The 19972-nt window shown below is 40.9% G+C and overlaps 2 protein-coding genes across 3 annotated transcripts; one reads left to right on the top strand and one right to left on the bottom strand.

The window, feature by feature from the left end:
• Window positions 1-224: 224 nt before the first annotated feature.
• On the bottom strand, window positions 225-9369 carry srsf11 (serine and arginine rich splicing factor 11). Its single transcript, XM_006786396.3, has 12 exons — window positions 9075-9369; window positions 7560-7693; window positions 4657-4772; window positions 3838-3915; window positions 3715-3752; window positions 3420-3553; window positions 2160-2238; window positions 1935-2054; window positions 1741-1830; window positions 1324-1407; window positions 1019-1181; window positions 225-901 (listed from the first exon to the last, which is right to left on the bottom strand). Exons 1-12 carry the CDS (start codon window positions 9194-9196, stop codon window positions 710-712), a joined length of 1350 nt encoding a protein of 449 aa, XP_006786459.2. The 5' UTR covers window positions 9197-9369; the 3' UTR covers window positions 225-709.
• A 56-nt stretch (window positions 9370-9425) lies between these two features.
• rpe65a (retinoid isomerohydrolase RPE65 a) lies at window positions 9426-19392 on the top strand. 2 transcript variants are annotated; one of them, XM_035906124.2, is made up of 14 exons: window positions 9426-9506; window positions 15355-15437; window positions 15589-15739; window positions 16071-16178; window positions 16325-16466; window positions 16551-16698; window positions 17092-17173; window positions 17435-17567; window positions 17673-17812; window positions 17888-18017; window positions 18110-18224; window positions 18563-18657; window positions 18744-18855; window positions 18964-19392. In XM_035906124.2, the coding sequence occupies exons 3-14, from the start codon at window positions 15693-15695 to the stop codon at window positions 19107-19109; spliced, it is 1398 nt and encodes a 465-aa protein (XP_035762017.2). In that variant the 5' UTR covers window positions 9426-9506; window positions 15355-15437; window positions 15589-15692; the 3' UTR covers window positions 19110-19392. The 2 variants fall into 2 exon arrangements, with proteins under 2 accessions (XP_035762017.2, XP_006786458.2); XM_006786395.2 differs by lacking the exon at window positions 9426-9506 and adding an exon at window positions 14819-14959.
• The last annotated feature ends 580 nt before the right edge of the window (window positions 19393-19972 follow it).

The raw sequence follows: 19972 nt of genomic DNA, 5'->3' as shown, positions 1-19972 counted from the left end.
GACCTACGTGATGCCAAAGGTTAGCATTACCAATTTAGGCACATCTGCCTTTGAGTAGTTTGACCAATTTGAAGGCAAAATTGTCTCTGTGATCAAACAGCTGAACCTGTAGACATGTCTGTGATTTAAGTGTTTTTAAACCAGATGTGAAGATTTTCATATCTGTATCATTAGCCCCCCCCCCCCAACCTGAGGTGGAAGTTACAAATTTTCACAGTCTTAGCTCTTTAAATAAGCTTTAATATATAAAAGAAATCCTTGATAAAACAATCAGTACTCTCAGATAACAAGAAGCTAAACGCAGTATCTTTGCATTTTTGGTGAAGACAAGAGACCCGTGCATCACACCACCCCACACAACAGAAATGAAAAAGGTTCATATGTAAAGACAAATAAAAAAGAAAGAAATCTGGTAACACAAGCTAAGGAAACACAAAGCAAGCCTACTTCCAGTTGTAATCTATTACATCTGTAGTAGCAAAGAGCAGAAAGACCACTTACAGTAAATGTGACAAACCGAGAAAAATGTCAGGGCAGACGATTTTTAGCATCAAACATTTGCAAAAGGGCACGCTTCCCTCCTGTGACAGAAACTGATACATTTCAAACAATTCACATTTTCAGATTCAGCCCAGTAGGAAGGGGGAAAGATGTAGCTTTTTCACAAACAACATGGAGGGAGAATGTGGGAAAGGACGGGACAGACGAGTCAGTCGCTGACGTCCATGTCCTCTTCGTGGCGATCATCGGCACCGTTAACTTTGGCCTGCTTCGCGGAACGTGCTGTGCCATTACCTTCTACTGACCGAGGAGACAAAGCGGAATCGTCCGAGTCCTTCCTGTCGCCTCGCTCCTTCTCGCTGTCGTATCCTTGCTCTTCCTCATCGTAGTCTCTGGTGATCTGGGAAATGAAGCCGATGCATGAGACACCTCGAAAAAAAAAAAAGCACAAACTCCCTCCGACTGGCTAACATTAGAAGAGTGATGCTCACAGGGTCTAAAACCACAACACACCAACCTTAACATCTTTCTCTGCGTCTGATTTCCGGTCACGTTCCCTTTCTTTGTCTTTACTCTTCTTTTTCTTGCTGCTGGAGCGCTCCCGTTCTTCACGGCTGCGCTCTTTATCGCTCCTACGGTCCCGGTCCCTTTCCTTCTCCCTCTTCTTCTCTTTTTTGTGTCTGAACAGGATGGAAAGTAAAAAGTCCAGAATAAGATTAGTAATGGATATATGTTTACTTCTCCTTTTAAAAAAAAAAAATCATTCAGGAGAAACTTAAAATACACATTCAGTGCAGCCAGAAGGTATTAAACACAGACAACCTTCGAGGAGATGGAGACGGGGAATTTTTCCTTTTAGGAGACTTCTTAGGAGAACGGCTGGCGCTGCGACTTTTCCTGCGTCTCCTGCAAACAGAACAAAATAATTTAAGTTTTGCACATACGCAGGATATTAGAAGCAGCTGAAATAAATACATGTGACTGAAAACCAAAAATCTAGCATTTCATTAATAACTGTCATATGCATTAAATCTTATTTCCTGTCAAAGCATTAGCAGCTTTATCGTGATTAGGGAAGTACTATACTTAAAAACGTACATTAACTATTCTCTGTTCCTGTTGATTTTGTACTTTGGTAAATCTGACCATAGAACAGTCATTAAATTATCTTAATATTAAAAGGTCTTTACCAGAATAGAATTCAAGCACTTGTCAGCTGAAGACCTTGGCTGTACTCACCGGCTCACACTGCGTGACCTCCTCGCTGTGCTGTAGCTTTTGGGTGGTGTTTTGGATTTCCTTCTCCCTGCATCTTCTTTCTTTCGCTCTCTGTAGATAAAAAGAAAACATGCATATAGATTTAGATCTCAGGCTTCCCAGCTGCAGACCTCAGAGTACAGGTTCGAGGTCAGGTTTTCACACAGTTAACACACCTGGATCTGCTGCGAGATCTCCTCCCTCTGTCTCTAGAGTGGGTGTGTCTCTTGCGTGGGCTTTTGGAGCGTCTTCTGCTTCTCGATCTGGATCTGCGCCTCGACCTGCTTCTGGTTCGCCTGAAACCATTCATTCACAACATTTAACTTTGCTGTTCATGTGAAAACAAACAATACAAAGTTTCCTCATCTCAGCTCTGCAGATGATAAGTTTTACTAAATCACCTGTGTCTTGAACGCGATCGGGACCTCCTCCTTCTGGATCTGGACCTGGACCGAGAGCGCTTCTTCTTTGTCTCCTTATCTGCACGTCAGAAAAACAAAATACAGGTCAAGTTCCAGTACTCTGTGTTTAACCCTTTAAGACCTACCATAGAACCAAGTCCGCCAGAGTTATCTTTATATTTTTACATGCTGCAGAGCCATTTTTGAGAGCATTTCAAGTTGCTATACATCAATACAACCATTATAGCCCAAATTTTAATAATAGGTATGCATTAAGTCTAGAATAACTACATAAATTGCAAAAAAGTGCAATAAACTACAAAAAAAATGAAAATTGTTGTTGTTTGTTGTTGTTTTTTTTTACATATATTTCTAGTTAGAGAAATTTAAGAGGCTTATTCCTCAAAACTGTAAATACAAAAAAAGTTGCACAAAATAGTTACTAACAACAGGAGTGTCTTCATAGTTTTATTTTTGAGATACACCAATTTTTATATACTGCTGGAAAAACAAAAATAAATATTATAATGCAAATTTGCAAAGAAAACAGCACGTGCATCAAAATAAACTATTTCCAGCAGTGCAATTTGAGTTCTAAGCATCCCAGAAACTATTCAGAAAGGCATGAAGTCAAACATGACTTTTAAAAACACCAGTATAGGCTTTTAAGGCCCCGAAGGTAAAAACAAAAAAGAGGAAATGGTAAAAAAAAAATGACGCCACTTCCGGTTTCGGCCAGGTAATGGAGGACATACAATAGTTCGCGCTGCCGTCTATTCCAATGTAGGAAGTGTTATGAACAGCTGAATTGGCAAAGTGTGTTACTGGAATATTACGTTTTTGTTGCTGCAAGTGCTTTTTATGCTGTTTTTTGCAAAGCTATATGTGGAAGGAAACCGTGACCTAGGACGAGCTGATGGCATAAGATGTAAGTACAACTCCTCCAGTTTCATGTCCAAAAAAAATTTGTACTAGCTTACGTGGTTCCGGTTCTACAGGGATTTAAAAATAGTTACGCAAAACGGAGCGTGCCTGCTCCGTCCGGTTTTAAAGGGTTAACAAACGTTTTTTCTTAACATTGAAAACAAAAGCAAAAACAAACTATTTGCAAACATGAAAACCTGCCAAGGAAATCATCTGGGGAAGTAAGCTGACCTAATAAGTGTTTGTAATGACAGCAGTGCAGACAATCCAGACACTGTTTTATATCGCAAAGCCAACATCCTAGCAACAAGATCTTCTGAACTTTAATGCACTCACGTCCGGGTTCGATAGCAGCAGAAATGAGCGACTGGGCCTCTCTGACTCTCTTCATTGCCTCTTCGATTTCTTTATTAGCTGCGTCAGCCTTCAGCCCAGCATTCAGGTTTATTCCAGCCGCCAGGGGATTCAGTCTAAACAAATAAATATTAATTAGTTGACTCATTACTACAAAACACCAAACAACTGCTTCTTTCCTGTGCCTCAGTTGTTTTACGGTGCCTGGGAAAAATAACAAACAAACAAAAAACCCCTAATGCACAGCATTCAAAGAAGAATCTTTAAAGAGACTTACTTTGGATCCGTCATCAATTTCAACAGCTGATCAGCAGCCTGTGTGGAAACGGGAGAATAAAGACTGTCAGTTCAAAACATTCAACATCAGCTTTGTTCACTGCCATTTCAGAAAACCTCTCACCTGGGGATTCATACCAGCTCCTGGGAATCCAAACGCTGCCATTGCGTCTATATTGGGTGCACCAAAGGGGTTCGCAAGCTGGAATAAACAAATTTACGTCAGGCCAAGAATATCCAGATACGAACACCTAACAAGTGTTTATGCTATTATATTGGTGCTATCTGATACACTGGGCCAAAAATCACTGTTTATGTGCAGGAGACTAATTTCTCTCATTAGAAAATGGCCAGCAAGGCATGTGCAAGATGTGATGTAAGCAGACACGCTGTACATTAACCGATGCTGATATACGCTTTCGACTTGAAATGACAGAAACATGGCAGAGCCGAAGGAGTAACTGATGGATATGTGAGTGGATGAAGGAAAACCGTAGAGAGGACACTGCTTGGTCACAACTTGGCAAGAGACCTGTAACTCGGCAACATGACTGACTGCTTCAAACCATTTATGCTAAAAGGATGTGAATGAGCACAATACAATTTTGCATTACCACAATCCTACAAATTACCAAAAAAAAGAAATGCAACACAGGGAGAAAAAACAAATTTAAAGAACTATACAAACTCCCCCTGGTGAGGTGAAAAGCTACCAGATGGACTTTGAAATGATCCAACTTTAAAACAAAAATAAACAAAAGCCAGTTTATCTGTGAGTCGTATTTTTATGTTATCTTACACTCTGCTTCTGTATGTCTTTAAATGCATAATTACTTTTTAAAAAAGGCTTCAAATTACATTTTGTCATGTCAGAGCAAAAATTTTAAGACTTTTGGTTATGTCACCATGTAACATCCAACACAGTTAAACAGTGAGGTCTTACAGGTGGATTGGGGATGGGATTAGGCATCGGAAGAAGGCCTCCCCCTGGCAGAATTCCTGCAACAGCATTTGCTGGCGCCAGCAGTGACAAAGCTTTAGCCTCATCTGGAATAGATCCTACAGGAATAAAGAAAAAGGCATTAGGAGAGAAGAAAGGTTTCTCACACTCACACACACTACAGAGAAGACATTTTGGAGAGAAAAAAAAAAAGAGAAAAGTGTTCACATTTCTTCACATGTTTACCTCATACATCAGAGAAGAGTTCCCTTAATTCAACATAATCATTGCAGTGACTTAACTATTGCTGGAATAAATCACACTACTCCAATGAACACTGCCAAGAATAGATCACCTGAATGTGTTTTTTAAGTCATGAACCAAACGTTAGCAAGCACAGCTGCTTCTCCAGTTCGGTGTGCCCTCAATTTTCATTTTTGACGTTTACTGAAACAAGCGATTCACGTTGGCGGCTTCGCTACTAAAAGCACACAGAGAAAAATTGAGATACACACACAACAGAGAGAATTTTAGGGATTCGGCAAGAACACTATGCAAACCATCAGCGTCTACTCACCACAAACACATTTCAGAGAATTAAGTAGTTTATATGCTAAATGGCAATAACAAAATTCAGGCTAGATGCTGCCTGCATCATTATCTCAGTATCCTTACCTGTCACTGCATCAATTAACCAAACCTGGACAGAGGATGGTGGGCTGTTTATTTTAAAATGCAAAATGCCTCCAATTTTATCTTTCAAATACCTCATCATCATCTCACACTTAATCCATTCACAAAGAGACATCACCTAAATACAGACACACAACACTTAAACACAAGAGCACACTGGAGAGAGAAAATGCTGCAGGAGACAAAACGGTTGGATGGTATTTTCAGCAGGGCCTGGTATACAGGACTGGCTGAGCCAGGAAAAAGAACTGTAAAACACAACAACAAAAGAAAACCACTGTTAAAGAGGATACTGGACCAACACTACGTCATGTCGGTCGCCTATCTCAGAGGATTTATATCAGAGAGTTTTAGTTCCATGTATTTATTATATCTCTGACTAGTTTTCCCCTTGTCAAGTCTGAAATTACATCATGAGGTTAAAAAAAATGTTTTAAATCTACTCTGTGCAGAGTAGGCTACTTTGGCATTAGTGTGTTTTTGTATTAACTAAAAAAAAAAAAAAAAACAGACCCCTGACATATACAATTATTGCACCAGAGCCAAATAACTGGTGTCACTCCCAAGTTGATGGTTTTTAAAGCCATTTTAAAAAAGGATGAGGCTGGAAATATTCTTGTTACTGTCCACAAATCTAGTGAATACCATCTCATGCCTGATTTAGACTTCTGTGGCGCTACAACACAACCTACACAAGTGGTTGCGTTACCAGCATTTATGCTAGTGCTGTAGCATTATGTGTAAATTACTGCGTAATCATGTCCCCGTGTTTTACATGCAGTCCCAGCTGATATAAAAGTGTAAAATTCTGGGATCTTTTCCCCCCTCCTGGGTCCCTGTTCTTTGTTTAGGTCATTATTAATCACATGCAAACATATTTTCCCTCCAAATTCTGAAATGCACAGGAGGAATCGGCGGTGCTGAACAGACCAACTGCCGTACCTGCGGCTGTATTTCATTATGTTATCATAACATCAGGTGATATCATAGATTTCCGACACAGATTTCCAGGTGATCAGGTGTAAAACTTTCAGAAATATATTGTCTGACTTCTATAGAAGGCGAAGTGGTTTCTTTAAAAGAAGTACTGTGGTGTTATTCAAACAACTGTCCATCTGCTGGGGACTACTTCCAGCTGTTGTTTAAAATCTGTTTGCGTATGCTAGTGAGCTTTTAAAAGAGCATGATGGTGCCTGTGGCACCAACTCTAAATAAACTGCATCAGCTGCAATTACCCTAATGAACAAACAAGCATTTACTAGTCTGTGGACTTGAATGGCCTCTGTGTTTTCATGGGATTTGTTGACATTAAAAAGTGATGAATACAGGCAGCCTTATCTGCAAAAGAACCGTTTCTTAACCATAAAACATTTGACCAAGCAGCCCTCAAAAGTGTCGTTAAAAGTGCAGAATTTGCACAGTTTCAGGTTATGCCCTAGAAATCTGAACTTTATTCTCAAAACCACCTGGGAAAGACAATTTAGACAGAAGGAAAGAAAAAGATAAGGCAGAGAAAGAAAAAAAAGGAGACAAAATGAGAAGAGAGAGAGAGTGGTGGGGCTTGTATGCTTGCTGGCCTTTGCAAATGTCTACAATTCCCTGTTGGCAGGCAGAGGACCACTTTCAGCCATCAACGAGGGGGCTGCTTTTGCCTTCTTCACTACAAAAATTACACACACACACACATACACACACACACATACACACACAAATAACAGAGAGAAGTTTAACAGGGGGTAGTCCAATATATGGTGAGAATAAAAATGCATTTGTTTAAGCATTTCAAGTACATCACTTCTGAACTTTGACGTGCCTGTGGTGCCCACAGATGTCCGTGTCCTGGTGTGTAAAGCAGAGTTTGGTACACTGAACTTTCTGAGCGCAGAGCACATTACTGTTTTAGTCAGAGACAAACACCTCACTATATCCCGAACAACTTAACTCCAGGTAACAAAGATCTGTTTAAGGGTTGTTGTGCTAAAACAGATGTGCAATGCGCTAAAACAGTTCACCACAAATCTGACAGCAGAAGTCTGCTTTAAACACACGAGCCATGGGAGGAGAATGGCAATACCACTTTCATTCAAAATTATCTTACAAAGCTCATATAAGCATGCCAGGGTGAATTCACAGGAGACGGGAAAAACCCAACAACAACCTTTTTACAGTCTTGCACCATCACAATTCATTCAACAATGAGCTTTTATACAAACCTTCAGCAAACGGGACCACTATCAGCGCTCTGTCCACAAACACCGTGTTAGTCAGATGCTGAGACACACCAACAGACTCTGGCTCCTGGAACTTCACAAAGCACACCCGGGATGTCACCGGCATCGGCGAATCACTATAGAAGTGGTAAAGAAGAATGATGTGAATTTAGGCAAAACTGCAATAAAAAACATTTTTACAAAATCTAAACATTGCTTTCTTCAGCCTCTTTTGACATCCTGATGTAACACTGAAAATGGAAGGAGCAGCAATAGCAAAGGTAGAGGAGTTTAAATGCCTGGTATCAACCGTCCAAATCAACGGTTCACAAGTGAGGTGGAGAAAAGATTGGAGCAGGGTGGAGTGGATCCAGACAAATGTCAGGGTGATTTGTGACAGAAGGATGGTGGCGAGTGTGAAAGAAAGAGTACATAAAACTGTAGCGAGACCTGCTATGATGTATGGTTTAAATACAGTGGCACTGACAAATAGACAGGAGGCCGATGCTAAGATGTTAAGACTTTGACTTGGAGTGAGCAGGATGGACAAAATCAGAAATTAGTACATCAGAGGGACAGCACATGGAAAAAAGGATTAGATGATTTGGACACATCCAGAGGAGGGATAGTGGATATATTAGACAAAGGATGTTGAATATAGGGTTAACAGGCAGGAAGAAAATTGGGAAACCAGAGAGGGGGTTCATGGATGTAGTGAAGGAGGACATGCAGAGCGTTGGTGTGAGGATGCTAGGGATAGGGTGAGATGGAGGCAGATGGTCAGCTGTGGATCCCTAAAGGGAGCAGCTGGAGAAAAATGTTCTGACAACCTGATGTGGTCCAGTGGCACCCACATGCTGTGTTAGTCACTTAAGTGTGGATTTGACACACAACAAATATATGCAGACAGAGTTTAAAGCAGATTTATAACATACACTTTAAACAGAAATAAATACAAGTACCCAGGCCCTGACTGTATACTTTAGAAGAAAATTTACTGTGGACTGTTGGAAAGACTCACAATTATAATAAAAACGACTGGGGAAAGGAGGGCTAGAGTTACCCTAACCTAACCAAACATCGGAGAGACTGTTAAAGTTAATACAACTATTTTTTTCCCTTCCTCACAAGCTCAACTTGGGCGTGTTTATATTAATTATTAATGACTTTTGCTGCATTTCCTCTCATTGATAAAAAGAGAATTTACATACTTTGAAAAACAAGACACTACGGTAACATTAAGACCCAAATAAACACTGAGGGGGACATATTAAGCCTAAATACACGTTTTTATCCGTGTTTAGGAAATAAGCAGACTATCATAGAAATAAATAGGATTAACGCGCGGTTCATGAGGCCAGACAAAGACATAAAAGACTGCGGGCCAGGTCACTGGTTAGCATGGACCTACGCGTGCATGCTAACCAGTCTACGGAGTCTACTAGGAAACACGACCAAACAGCCTGTGACTACATTATCAAAGCCGCTAATAAGCCCACAGACAGCTATTTAACTTACTCTGGTGGAAATAACTTCAGCTCTTCGATGGTTCCCAGAAAACCGAACAGTGTCCTCATCTGCTCCGACGTTGTGCTCGGCGACACGTTCGTCACCTGCACCACCTTCGTTGTGTAGCTCATTTTCCCGACTTAAAACCTTTGTAACACAACCGCGAACTGCTAGTCTTAAACCACACTACCGTCTATCCGCTGGTTACAAAACCAATTTGGGTTTTTTTTGGTAATTTTTTTCTGGGTATGTGCTAACTAGCGACTACAGCAAACTGTGGCGTTTCGCCGCCATCTTGGGTAATTATCGATTGAAGTGCGCATGCGTGTAGCGAAACTGGCGGTTTTGAAGTAAATTATTAAAACAGCACATCATCAAGTCTGGAGGCTAGTTTACCTTCATGGAATAAATCGATCGTCCTTTAAAGAAGCGTACTACAAGGTTTGTACTATGTATATCTATGTACTATACTACTACTACTATACTTTTGACCTGCAATTGATTACCAGCAGAGGGCGCCCTTTATTTTCATTTTTACATACAAGACGTGGCCAAAGCGCCTCATTCATGATGAGAAGTTTTGGGGAAACTACTTAAGCATAGCTTTTCAACCAACCAACATAAATTAATCCAGTCTGGTCAACTAAAGCTATTTAGAAAAAGCCATCCCTTTATGACATTTCTAAAAGGATTTATTGCGTTTAACTGGGAATATGATTGCTATTCAATGTCGAATAAAGTTGAATAATAATATCTATCAATCTATCTTGCCAAAAGTATTCCTTCATCTGCCTTCACACGCATAATTCATCCCAAAGGTGTTCTGTTCTGGTTGAGGCCAGGTGCAGGCCAGTCAAGTTCTTCACACCAAACTTCCTCATCCATGTCTTTATGGATCTAGCTTTGTGCACTGGTGCACACTCATGTTGGAAGAGGAAGGGCCATCCCCAAACCGTTCCCACAAAGTTGGGAGCATGTAATACTTCATTGTATGATGAATATTGACCAAATCTCCCGAAAAACAACCCTAGACCCTAATGCCGCCTCCACCTAATTTTACTTTTCGCACAGTGCATTTAGACAAGCACAGTTCTCCTTGCAGCCTCCAAACCCATACTCGGCCATCAGATTGCTAGATGGAGAAGCGTGATTCGTCACGACAGAGAACATGCCTCCACTGATCTAGAATCCAGTGGCAGCGTGCTTTACACCACTGCATCCAACACTTTGCATTGCAATGTAAACTACTGCAAGGCTTGCAGCTGCTCAGCCACCCATTCCATGAGGTTCTCTAATACAATACCATTATTATCTTTGCAAATGATTATCTGCCAGGCTGCTATGTTGAATAGAGGCAATGATAACATGATGTATGACAGATTTCCTGTGTCTGTCCTTAAGGCAGCAGAGCTGAATCAGTCTGTTAGAGAAGCTGCTCCACTACCTGTCCAGTAAGTGGTACAGAGGGTGGTCAGGATTACAATGATGGATTACAGTTTTTTCAGTGACCTCCTCTCCACCACAGTTTCAAAAGGGTCCAGTTTGCAAGAAATCACAGAGCCTGTCTTCCTCTTCAGGTTATCCTGTCTGCTGGTGTCTCCAGCTCAGCTGCTGCTTCCCCCTGCAGAACACAGCAAAGTACAATGTGCTCACTACAACTGAGTGATAGAAAACCTCGAGCACACATTGAAGGATTTCAGTTTCATAGGAAAAACAGGCTGCTCATCCACTTTTTTTCACAGCCTCTGTGTCAGTCTTCAAATTCAGCCTCTCGTCGTCAGGTCCTCCACATCAACATCTTGACCCGTGTTTGTCATGGGACATGTCTTATTGTTCTGAAGTCAAACACCATCGCTCTGTTCTTATTCCCATTTAGAAGCAGATGATTCCTCCCAGAACTCTCAACGAAATCATCAACTTGTGCTCTGTACTCTTCTTCCTGCTCATCACTAATAGATCCATCCACTCCACAATCAGTCAGAGTATTTCTGTAGGTGGCATGTCCTGGAGACAGCACTGCCCCCTGTGGAGCTCCTGTACTGCCCATCAATAAAACAGGCAGTCTCACATACTGCAGCCTACCTGTCAGGTAGTCAGTAATCCATGAGATTGTGGACATGTTTCATCTCTGTCAGTTGCAGCTCCTGGCTTTTGTTACATGAACTCGAGGAATTAAAGATGGTGATCCTCACCTTGCAGTCATTACTATCTAGATGGAAGAAAATATAAAAGTGGGAGTGGTGTGACGAGTTGTTTCACTCATGAGTTTAATCTAAAGCAGATATTTTAGACTATGTTTACTGACTTTCAGTAGACTGCATGGTTTAAATGGCCTCAGCAAGTGGAAGAAGTTGGTGAAGTTGTCTGGAGATGGATCTGATTGGTGATAATGACCTGCAGACTTGACATCTGAACAAACGCCACCGGGGGGGATGTAGCTGAGAGCCAGAGGAGGGAAAAGTAACAGTGTTTTTTCAAAGAAGCTGAAACTATTTTGTTCCAAAGCTTACAACTTCCTCAAAAATGAAAAACTCCAGATCTAAGTCATACTTGCAGTCTCGTGACTTATTCTAAAGTCTCACTGATCTTGTTTTGATTTTGAAATATTATCTTACTCTTTCTTTTCTTACAAAATCATTAAATTTAAAATACAAAAAAGAACAAAAATGAAGCCAAATTACTGGTAAATGGTAAATGGACTGGTTCTTATATAGCGCTTTTCTACTCTTTCTGAGCACTCAAAGCGCTGTACACAACTTGTACATTAACCCATTCACACCCATTCGCACAAGCACATTTTTCTAAGTGCTTTCTAAGTAACATTCACACACACATTCATACTCCGACGGATGCATCGGAGAGCAATTTGGGGTTAGTATCTTGCCCAAGGATATTTGGCATGCAGACTGGGGAAGCCAGGGATCGAACCACCAACCTTCCGATCAGTAGATGACCTGCTCTACCACCTGTAGCTCAGGTGGTAGAAAAAAGCACAATGACATAGTCGCTTGTTTAGAAAGATCTGCATGCATCAGATTTACATATGTATATGACAAACTATGTGAGTTACGGCCGGTTACGGCCGGCAATGATCAATTCAAAAATTTTGGTCTGTTAGAAGTCAGTCTATATATTTTTGTCTTCTTCAAGGCCTACCCCCACCCCCAATTACTGTCGCAGATCCTCCCTGAGGCCATATTGCGTTTCTAACAGGTTTTTTTTAGCTGTGAGATCTCGTTTAAAGACTTCCGCTGTTAACAGCTGAATGAGCGCACTTTGGATTTGGTAAGTTAAATTACTGCAGACACTGCAGCTGTATCAGCATCAACACATTTGCAGTAACAAATCATAGTTATCAGCTGCATCGACTCTTTCCAAAGCTCATCCAGTGTATCTTTTTTATATTTTCACAATGAAATGCAATCACATCATAAAAAAGGCTCTGTTTTTAAAAACTCTTTCTAAAACCGACCAGCTTCTCTGCATCGATCCACTCTGTTGCCTGGATAAAATAAGGTACAGCAGCATCATACGCTAAAAGATCTCTTTTCAAGCCCAGAGTCTCATTAGGCTGAAATTATAATGAACAGTCTACCACCTGTTTTTCAGTTCAAAGACGAGTACTGTCTCATTTGTATTGGCGATATCATCAAAGACCCTTTGCTGCTTGTGATCGCAGAGATTAAGCTGCTTTACTGTGACTTCAATCCTCAAAAAATCTCTAATCTTTGCTTTAGTGTGCTCGATATTAGTCCATTTTGATGCTCTGTGCGAACATCGTAAAGCACTCTGCAGACTGACGGAGGTTAAAAGGTGTTCTTTGTTTCTTTGCATTTACTTGACTTGTTTGTGGTCTAATCAGCTGTTTGTTTCTTATACTCACTGTTTTGGCTGCTGATTATATTTGATGTGTTACTTATGCCGACCCCTTAAAGCTGCGATTATGACCGTAGAACTCAGAGATGCTTTGTTTCTTTCCCGAGAGATTATCACAACAATGTTTTGCGTTTCCCATTCATTCAGTTCATGTGTTGGCTGAGGCCGCTACGTCACACAGCGGTGACACAACTCTCTCCTAACGGTGTTTTTTTTCCCAGGAGGAACAATACAGCGTTTGTCTTCAGGCTAATCCTTTTCACCTGGATTATCGCGGCGCTGAGACAAGCAAGTTAAGGCATTTTGTGCTCAGAGCAAAGAACAACTGGCCACATTTCATCCAAGTAGCATTTTGTATAACAGTCATTGTACAATCCCACCTAATGATGGCAGTGAGGTTTAACTGAAAAACATTTCTTATTTTTATTAAGTACTAATGTCCAAAAAGAAAAAAATAGTGTTATAGTGCAGATAGCAGTGAGTTTATCTCATTTATTTCATTTCTGGGTCAAAATTACTTGTTTGTTTTCCTCACATACAGTCAGAGTGAAAGAGAGTTTTCTCATGACTTGTGACTGCAGTCCTGGGATGAGACTACGTAACTACACCACATAGTTCAGTAGCTTGTAGAATCACCTTTAGCAGCAATAAGTTGAAGTAATTGTTCTCTGTGCGACATTATCAGTTTTTCACACTGTTGTGGAGGAATTTTACCCCACTCTTCTTTACAACGTTGCTTCAGTTCATTGAGGTTTGTGGGCAGCTCTCTAAAGGTCCTGCCACAAAAATTTCACTCAGGTCAACGTCTGGACTTTGACTGGACCACTGCAACATCTTTTTTTTAGCCATTCTGTTGTAGATTTGCTGCTGGGCTTCAGATTATTATACTGTTGCATGACCCAGTTTTGGACAAGCTTTAGCTTTTGAACAGATGGCCTCACATTTGACTGTAGAACGCTTTGATATACAGAGAAGTTCATGGTCAACTCAGTGATGAAAGCTGCCCAAGTCCTGTGACTGCAAAACAGCCAAAATCAGCACCCCTCCACCGCTGTGCTACACGGTTAATATGAGGTGTTTGAGATGATATACGGGACAGCATTCCAGGAGTTTTATGGTTTGTTCAGAGGACACTGAACTAAGCTGTGCTACCGTGTTCTTTTTACTGCTTCCAAACGGTCTTATACTGCAATGAACTTTAACATTTAACATGCTAACTGAGGCACACAGTCTGACCTTGGGGTCCACTCCTGGGAAAATTGTGGCATTGTGTTAACACATCTCAATGCTCCACACTTGCAAACTGCCAAAACCTTTTACAGAGATGCTCACAGATTACTGATGGTCATTTAGAGTTCATTTGATTAGCAGCACCTAGCTTCTACTTACCCTATGTATACTTGAAATTACAAAAATATATATAATTAAAATAGTGAAAGTGTAGTAACTAAACGTTTTGGCACTAATATGGACTGCACTAGGGATAAAAGCTGCAGTTTAGATGAGAAAGGTGTTTGTCTTTATTTCACGGAGTGTGCAAGACCAGTGTTATGTGGATCAAAGTTTCTACTCTTGATATTTCTTCATAATGGGTAGTTGACCTACATGTTGCATGAGTGCTAAAATAAACTGTCTGTGACTCAGCATAATTTTATCTTAACACATAAATCAGAACAGTTAAAAATAGAAAGAAAAAGAAATCCAACACACAAGCATCACTTTTTGCAGTGCATATTCTCTGCAATAAATCCAGGTTGAGAGGTGTAGCCATTGGGTCACCCAAAAGAGGATATTGGCACAATGGGATACTTGTTCCCCATGTGACATGATTGGCTGGGACAAAGCTTTACAGCGCTGATTGCGTAGACTGACTCCGAGGAGGCCCAGATGAATAAATACCTCAAATCCAGTGGGAGATCAGAGGCTTCCAGTTACTAAACCAGTGACCACAGGTTTTTGTTTGTTACAGTTTGCTTTTTGTTTTATATTCAACAGCAAAAAGGAACCATGGTCAGCCGGTCAGTTTCTAATTAATTCAATTGTATCTCATATTTCTTATTATATTGAATGACAAGCAGGGTAGTATTTTTTTCTAAGTGAATTAACTAAACAGATTTGTTAGGTGAAAACTGTGATGTTTGTTTGAGTACTTTTTGGAAATTAATGCAATTAATTATTTAGATTTTTGGTAGAGAAATCTTTAACCTAATCCTGTGGTGTTTTTCACAGGATTAGGTGGTTAGGAGCAGGTTGGGTTTCTGACCAAAAACGAGTCATCAGAAATCCTAAAATTACTTAAAGCTGAAAGATATATAATTTTAACCTGCTGAAAACCCATCAGCAATAATTTCTTTGGTTGCAGTGTTTCTTGATGTCTTTGCTCTTTTTTCTTTTCTTTTTTTTTTGCTAACAGATTTGAACACCCAGCTGGTGGCTACAGGAAGCTTTTTGAGACATGTGAGGAGCTGTCTGAGACTGTTCCCGCAACAGTCACAGGTTTGTTTACATCTTTCAAACAGAAATAGACTAGACACGAAAATAACTCTTTTGACATTTGCATATCGACTGCACTTTTCTGGAAATTTATACTTTCTAGTTTATAACTCAGCACACTGAAAACTTTCTGTGATCCACGTTCATTCTGCAGGCCGGATTCCTTCGTTTCTGAAGGGAAGCCTTCTCCGTCTGGGACCCGGGCTTTTTGAGGTCGGAGATGAACCCTTCTATCACCTCTTCGATGGCCAGGCCCTCATGCACAAATTTGACTTCAAGAATGGCCAGGTCACCTACTTCCGGAAGTAAGGCGGTCATTTTTCAGTGTCACATATTGCATTTGAACTGTAGCTGAGTAGCCGGTGCTGTGTGATTTCGTGTGAAACATCATACGTCGCCATAAGACTGGATGGTGTCATGGATTACTTAACACAGTCGAGCCAGTTTGCTCATGTTGAGTCCTGACACGAGATTTTGACTCATAGATACCAAACACATTTGCATGAAACACTCCTGCAAACACGTGATTGTTTTGTTTAGCGCATTCCCCTCCACTTGCTGCATGTATGGGAAGTCTGAGGGGTAGTCAATGACCCATAAAGTGGATCTTGCATTTGCTCTCTTTCCTCCATTTAGGTTTGTCAGGACAGATGCTTATGTGCGAGCCATTACAGAGAAGCGTGTGGTCATTACCGAGTTTGGTACATTTGCATATCCTGATCCCTGCAAGAATATCTTCTCCAGGTTGGTTCCACATGCACAATTTGAGAGCAAATTAGAAATGTCTCAAAGTTTGCAAATATTTGCAGTATTTTACCACCAAGTTCCCTTTTTTTTTGTTACAATCCTGTATAGACTGCAGTCTTTTCCTGTTTTTTCTTCGGCTGCAGGTTTTTCACTTACTTCCAAGGTGTTGAGGTCACAGACAACTGCTTGGTGAGTGTCTACCCTATTGGTGAGGATTATTATGCTGCAACAGAAACCAACTACATCACTAAAGTCAACACAGATACGCTGGAGACTCTGAAGAAGGTACATCAATAAGGTACATTGAATCTGAGAAGAGAGCGAGCAATCTTTTCACCTTTACAGCTTTCGCCTTTATTTTCTGTGCAGGTCGATATGTGCAACTATGTCAATATTAATGGAGTGACTGCCCACCCTCATATTGAGAGGGACGGTACTGTGTATAACATTGGAAACTGCATGGGGAAAGGAGCATCACTGGCCTACAATATTGTCAGGATCCCACCCACGCAGAAAGGTTTAGATCGACCCTGCATGCAACAATAACACAAACACTTGGTTTTTCATTCAACTCAGTTCATTTTGTACAAAAAAATAAGATGGAATTTAAAAAGATGGTTATTTTCCAAATAACACAAATAAGTAAATATACTTATGATGCTTAATCTACTCTGCAATGGCTATGTCTACCTTTTATTAAAAAAAATATACCCACGGATTAAAATACAACAGTGTGAGTACCCCAGACATAGAAAGTAAGGTTAAAGTGCAAAAATATAAATTACTTATGAAAAAGGTCGTATTTTCTGTCAGTGTAAACATCATATAGATTTTATGAAGTGTTGGACCAAGCGGAGACTTCGAAACAGTGAGTGATCCCTTTAAAACACCACAACTTTTTCTTTTGTAGATAAATCTGATCCGATCGACAAGTCCAAGGTGGTGGTGCAGTTCCCCAGCTATCAGAGATTCAAGCCTTCCTACGTGCACAGGTGTGTCCACATGTCTGTGAGTCTGTGTGCGAGATTCAGTGTTATTTTTGTCCTGCCTCACACTCTGAGATGGGTGCACTTCTCTGTCTGAGATTTCTTCCCACTGTCGCCCAAGTGATTTCTCTGTATTATTGAAGGGTCTCTACCTTACAATATAAAATACCTTACGGCAACTGTTATTGTCATTTGGAGCTATGTAAATAAAACTGAACTGAATTTAGTTGATGGGTTTTTATTGTTTTGTGTTTTTATCTACTTCAGTTTCGGCATGACAGACAACTACTTTGTCTTTGTGGAGACTCCTGTGAAAATCAACCTGCTGAAGTTCCTGAGCGCCTGGAGTATCCGTGGCTGCAACTACATGGACTGCTTCGAATCCAATGAGAGCCAAGGAGTAAGGAGCTGAACAAATATCTTTAAATCCACAAAAACCCCACACTGGTGTTTTTGGCTGCTCTCCTTCTATAATCTCATCTGAAGCTCTGATGTTCTCTTGTAGACCCTGTTCCACATTGCCAAGAAGGACCCAGGAGAGTACATCGATCTCAAGTTTAAAGGAGCACCTATTGGCATGTTTCATCATATCAATGCCTTCGAGGACCAGGGGTTCATTGTTGTTGACCTTTGTGCTTGGAAAGGGTAACTGAAGCATTCGACCGACCGCATTTGTTTGATCCAGCAAGATTAATACTCATGAACATTTTTGTGTTGCAGCTTTGAGTTTGTTTACAACTACCTCTGGTTGGCCAACCTGAGGGCTAACTGGGAAGAGGTGAAGAAGGCAGCCGTGCTCGCCCCCCAGCCGGAGGTGCGCAGATACGTCATTCCCCTGGATGTCCACAAGGTGAGCACCTTTCTCTTTCATCAGACTGATAAAATCTTCCACAAACAAATGCAAGGTTTGGTTGTTCTGACCATGATCCGGAATTGATGTAGGAGGAGCAGGGGAAGAATCTGGTGAGCCTGCCGTACACCACAGCTACAGCCACCATGTACGCTGATGGGTCGACCTGGCTTGAGCCTGAGGTGCTGTTCTCCAGTCCTCACCAAGGTGACAATGCAGCTGTTTTTCAAGAAGACATTTTTAGACTTTACTGAATGATTGAGTTGTGCATTGGCTTGCACTGTTGCCTCACAGCAAGAAGGTGCTGGGTTTGATTCTAGTGTGGGGCCTTTCTGTGTGGACTATGAGTACAAACATCCAAAAAAGCATACACAGGGTTAACTGATGACTGACTGTAGGTGTGAAGGTTAGCATATCTGTTCAGGGTGTAGCCTTCCTCTTGCTCTATGACAGCTCCACCCTCAATTGCAACCCTAAATAGGATAAGTGGACAAAAAGGGATGAATGGCTACTGAGTGATCTTTTGTTATTCTTTGGTTTTGTAGCTTTTGAGTTTCCTCAGATTAACTACAAGAGGTATGGCGGCAAGAATTACACATACGCCTACGCCCTGGGTCTCAACCACTTCATACCAGACAGGGTAAGAGACTAGAGCAGCAGATTTCAGACTGTGAGTGTAGAAAAATATTTTTTTTGGTTGATTGTTTTCTTTTGATTTCTGTGTAGATCTGCAAGTTGAACGTGAAGACCAAGGAGACCTGGGTATGGCAGGAGCCCGACTCCTACCCCTCAGAGCCGTTGTTTGTACAGACACCTGATGCTGTCGATGAGGATGACGGTAAGTCTACAGCAGTTAAAGTATAATGTTCCATGCAGTGTGTTTTAACAATTACTTGTATTGTAAGAAGTAATTTTTAAGCAAAGCTGGTGTTTGCTGTCCCCACAGGTGTGCTGCTTACCATTGTCGCAGCTCCCGGTGCCCAGAGACCGGCGTACCTCCTCATCCTCAACGCCAAGGATCTTTCTGAGGTTGCCAGGGCAGAGGTGGAGTGCACCATTCCCGTCACCTTTCATGGGATGTACAAACCCTAATGATTTGTGACTCTGCATATTTCTCCGTGACCAGCTGCCACTCATTATTAGAACAATGGCACAAACTGATCATTGTGTCGAGCTGTTTTTGAGAAAGTGATTGCGTGTCCTCCTTTGCAGACAGCGTAGGCTGCTGGATGCCTTCTGAGCCATGATAATAAATCTCAAGTAAAATGTCTAAGCTTGAACTGTCAGTACTGGTAAAGCAAAAAAGGATCTGTTCACATGATTTTTCATATAAATGGGTCATGGATGCAAAAATAAATGCGTAACTATCAATGCACTTGTTATTTTGTGTTGATCTGTTACACCATGTTCATTTGCTACTCACAGAGTGACAAAGTATTTTGCCTTTCATCTGAGGTTTAAGTTCTCTGTTGTATTGCGTTGCGTCTTTCAAATTTTTGAGCAACACTGCATTCCTGCCAGCTCCATGACTGCCTACTGAGACAAAAAGACTTTGTTTTTTATTTATGAGGGAGTAGTAAATCAAGCATTCTCTCAGTAAGCGATGCATATACGAGCAGTTCAACTAATCCTTCAGCCTAAACTCTTGAGACATTAGTACAATTTTAATATGTTGCCACACAAAAATCTCATTATGGTCGCAAACGAATAGGGGACCTTTCCACGTCTGTCCTCGTGTTTGTCAAAGTTGTCTGAGTTTTAATCTAAAAACAGTAAAGGCACGCAGATCTTGCAGCACTGCAAAGCTGATTAACTGTGTCGGTTCTTATATCTGAGGAAACAAAGAGCATGTTGCAATGTATTCGTCTCAAAAGGTGCTTAAGAAATGGACGCGCAGCCTTTATACGCCACATTTCATCGTACTTAAAACAAGGATTTAAATTTGTGTTTTTTGC

Source organism: Neolamprologus brichardi, chromosome 18 (assembly GCF_056152115.1).
Source record: "Neolamprologus brichardi isolate AB-2024 chromosome 18, ASM5615211v1, whole genome shotgun sequence".
Lineage (NCBI taxonomy): Eukaryota > Metazoa > Chordata > Actinopteri > Cichliformes > Cichlidae > Neolamprologus > Neolamprologus brichardi.
The sequence above is the reverse complement of the archived record's forward strand: the minus strand, read 5'-3'. Positions and strand labels throughout refer to the sequence as shown.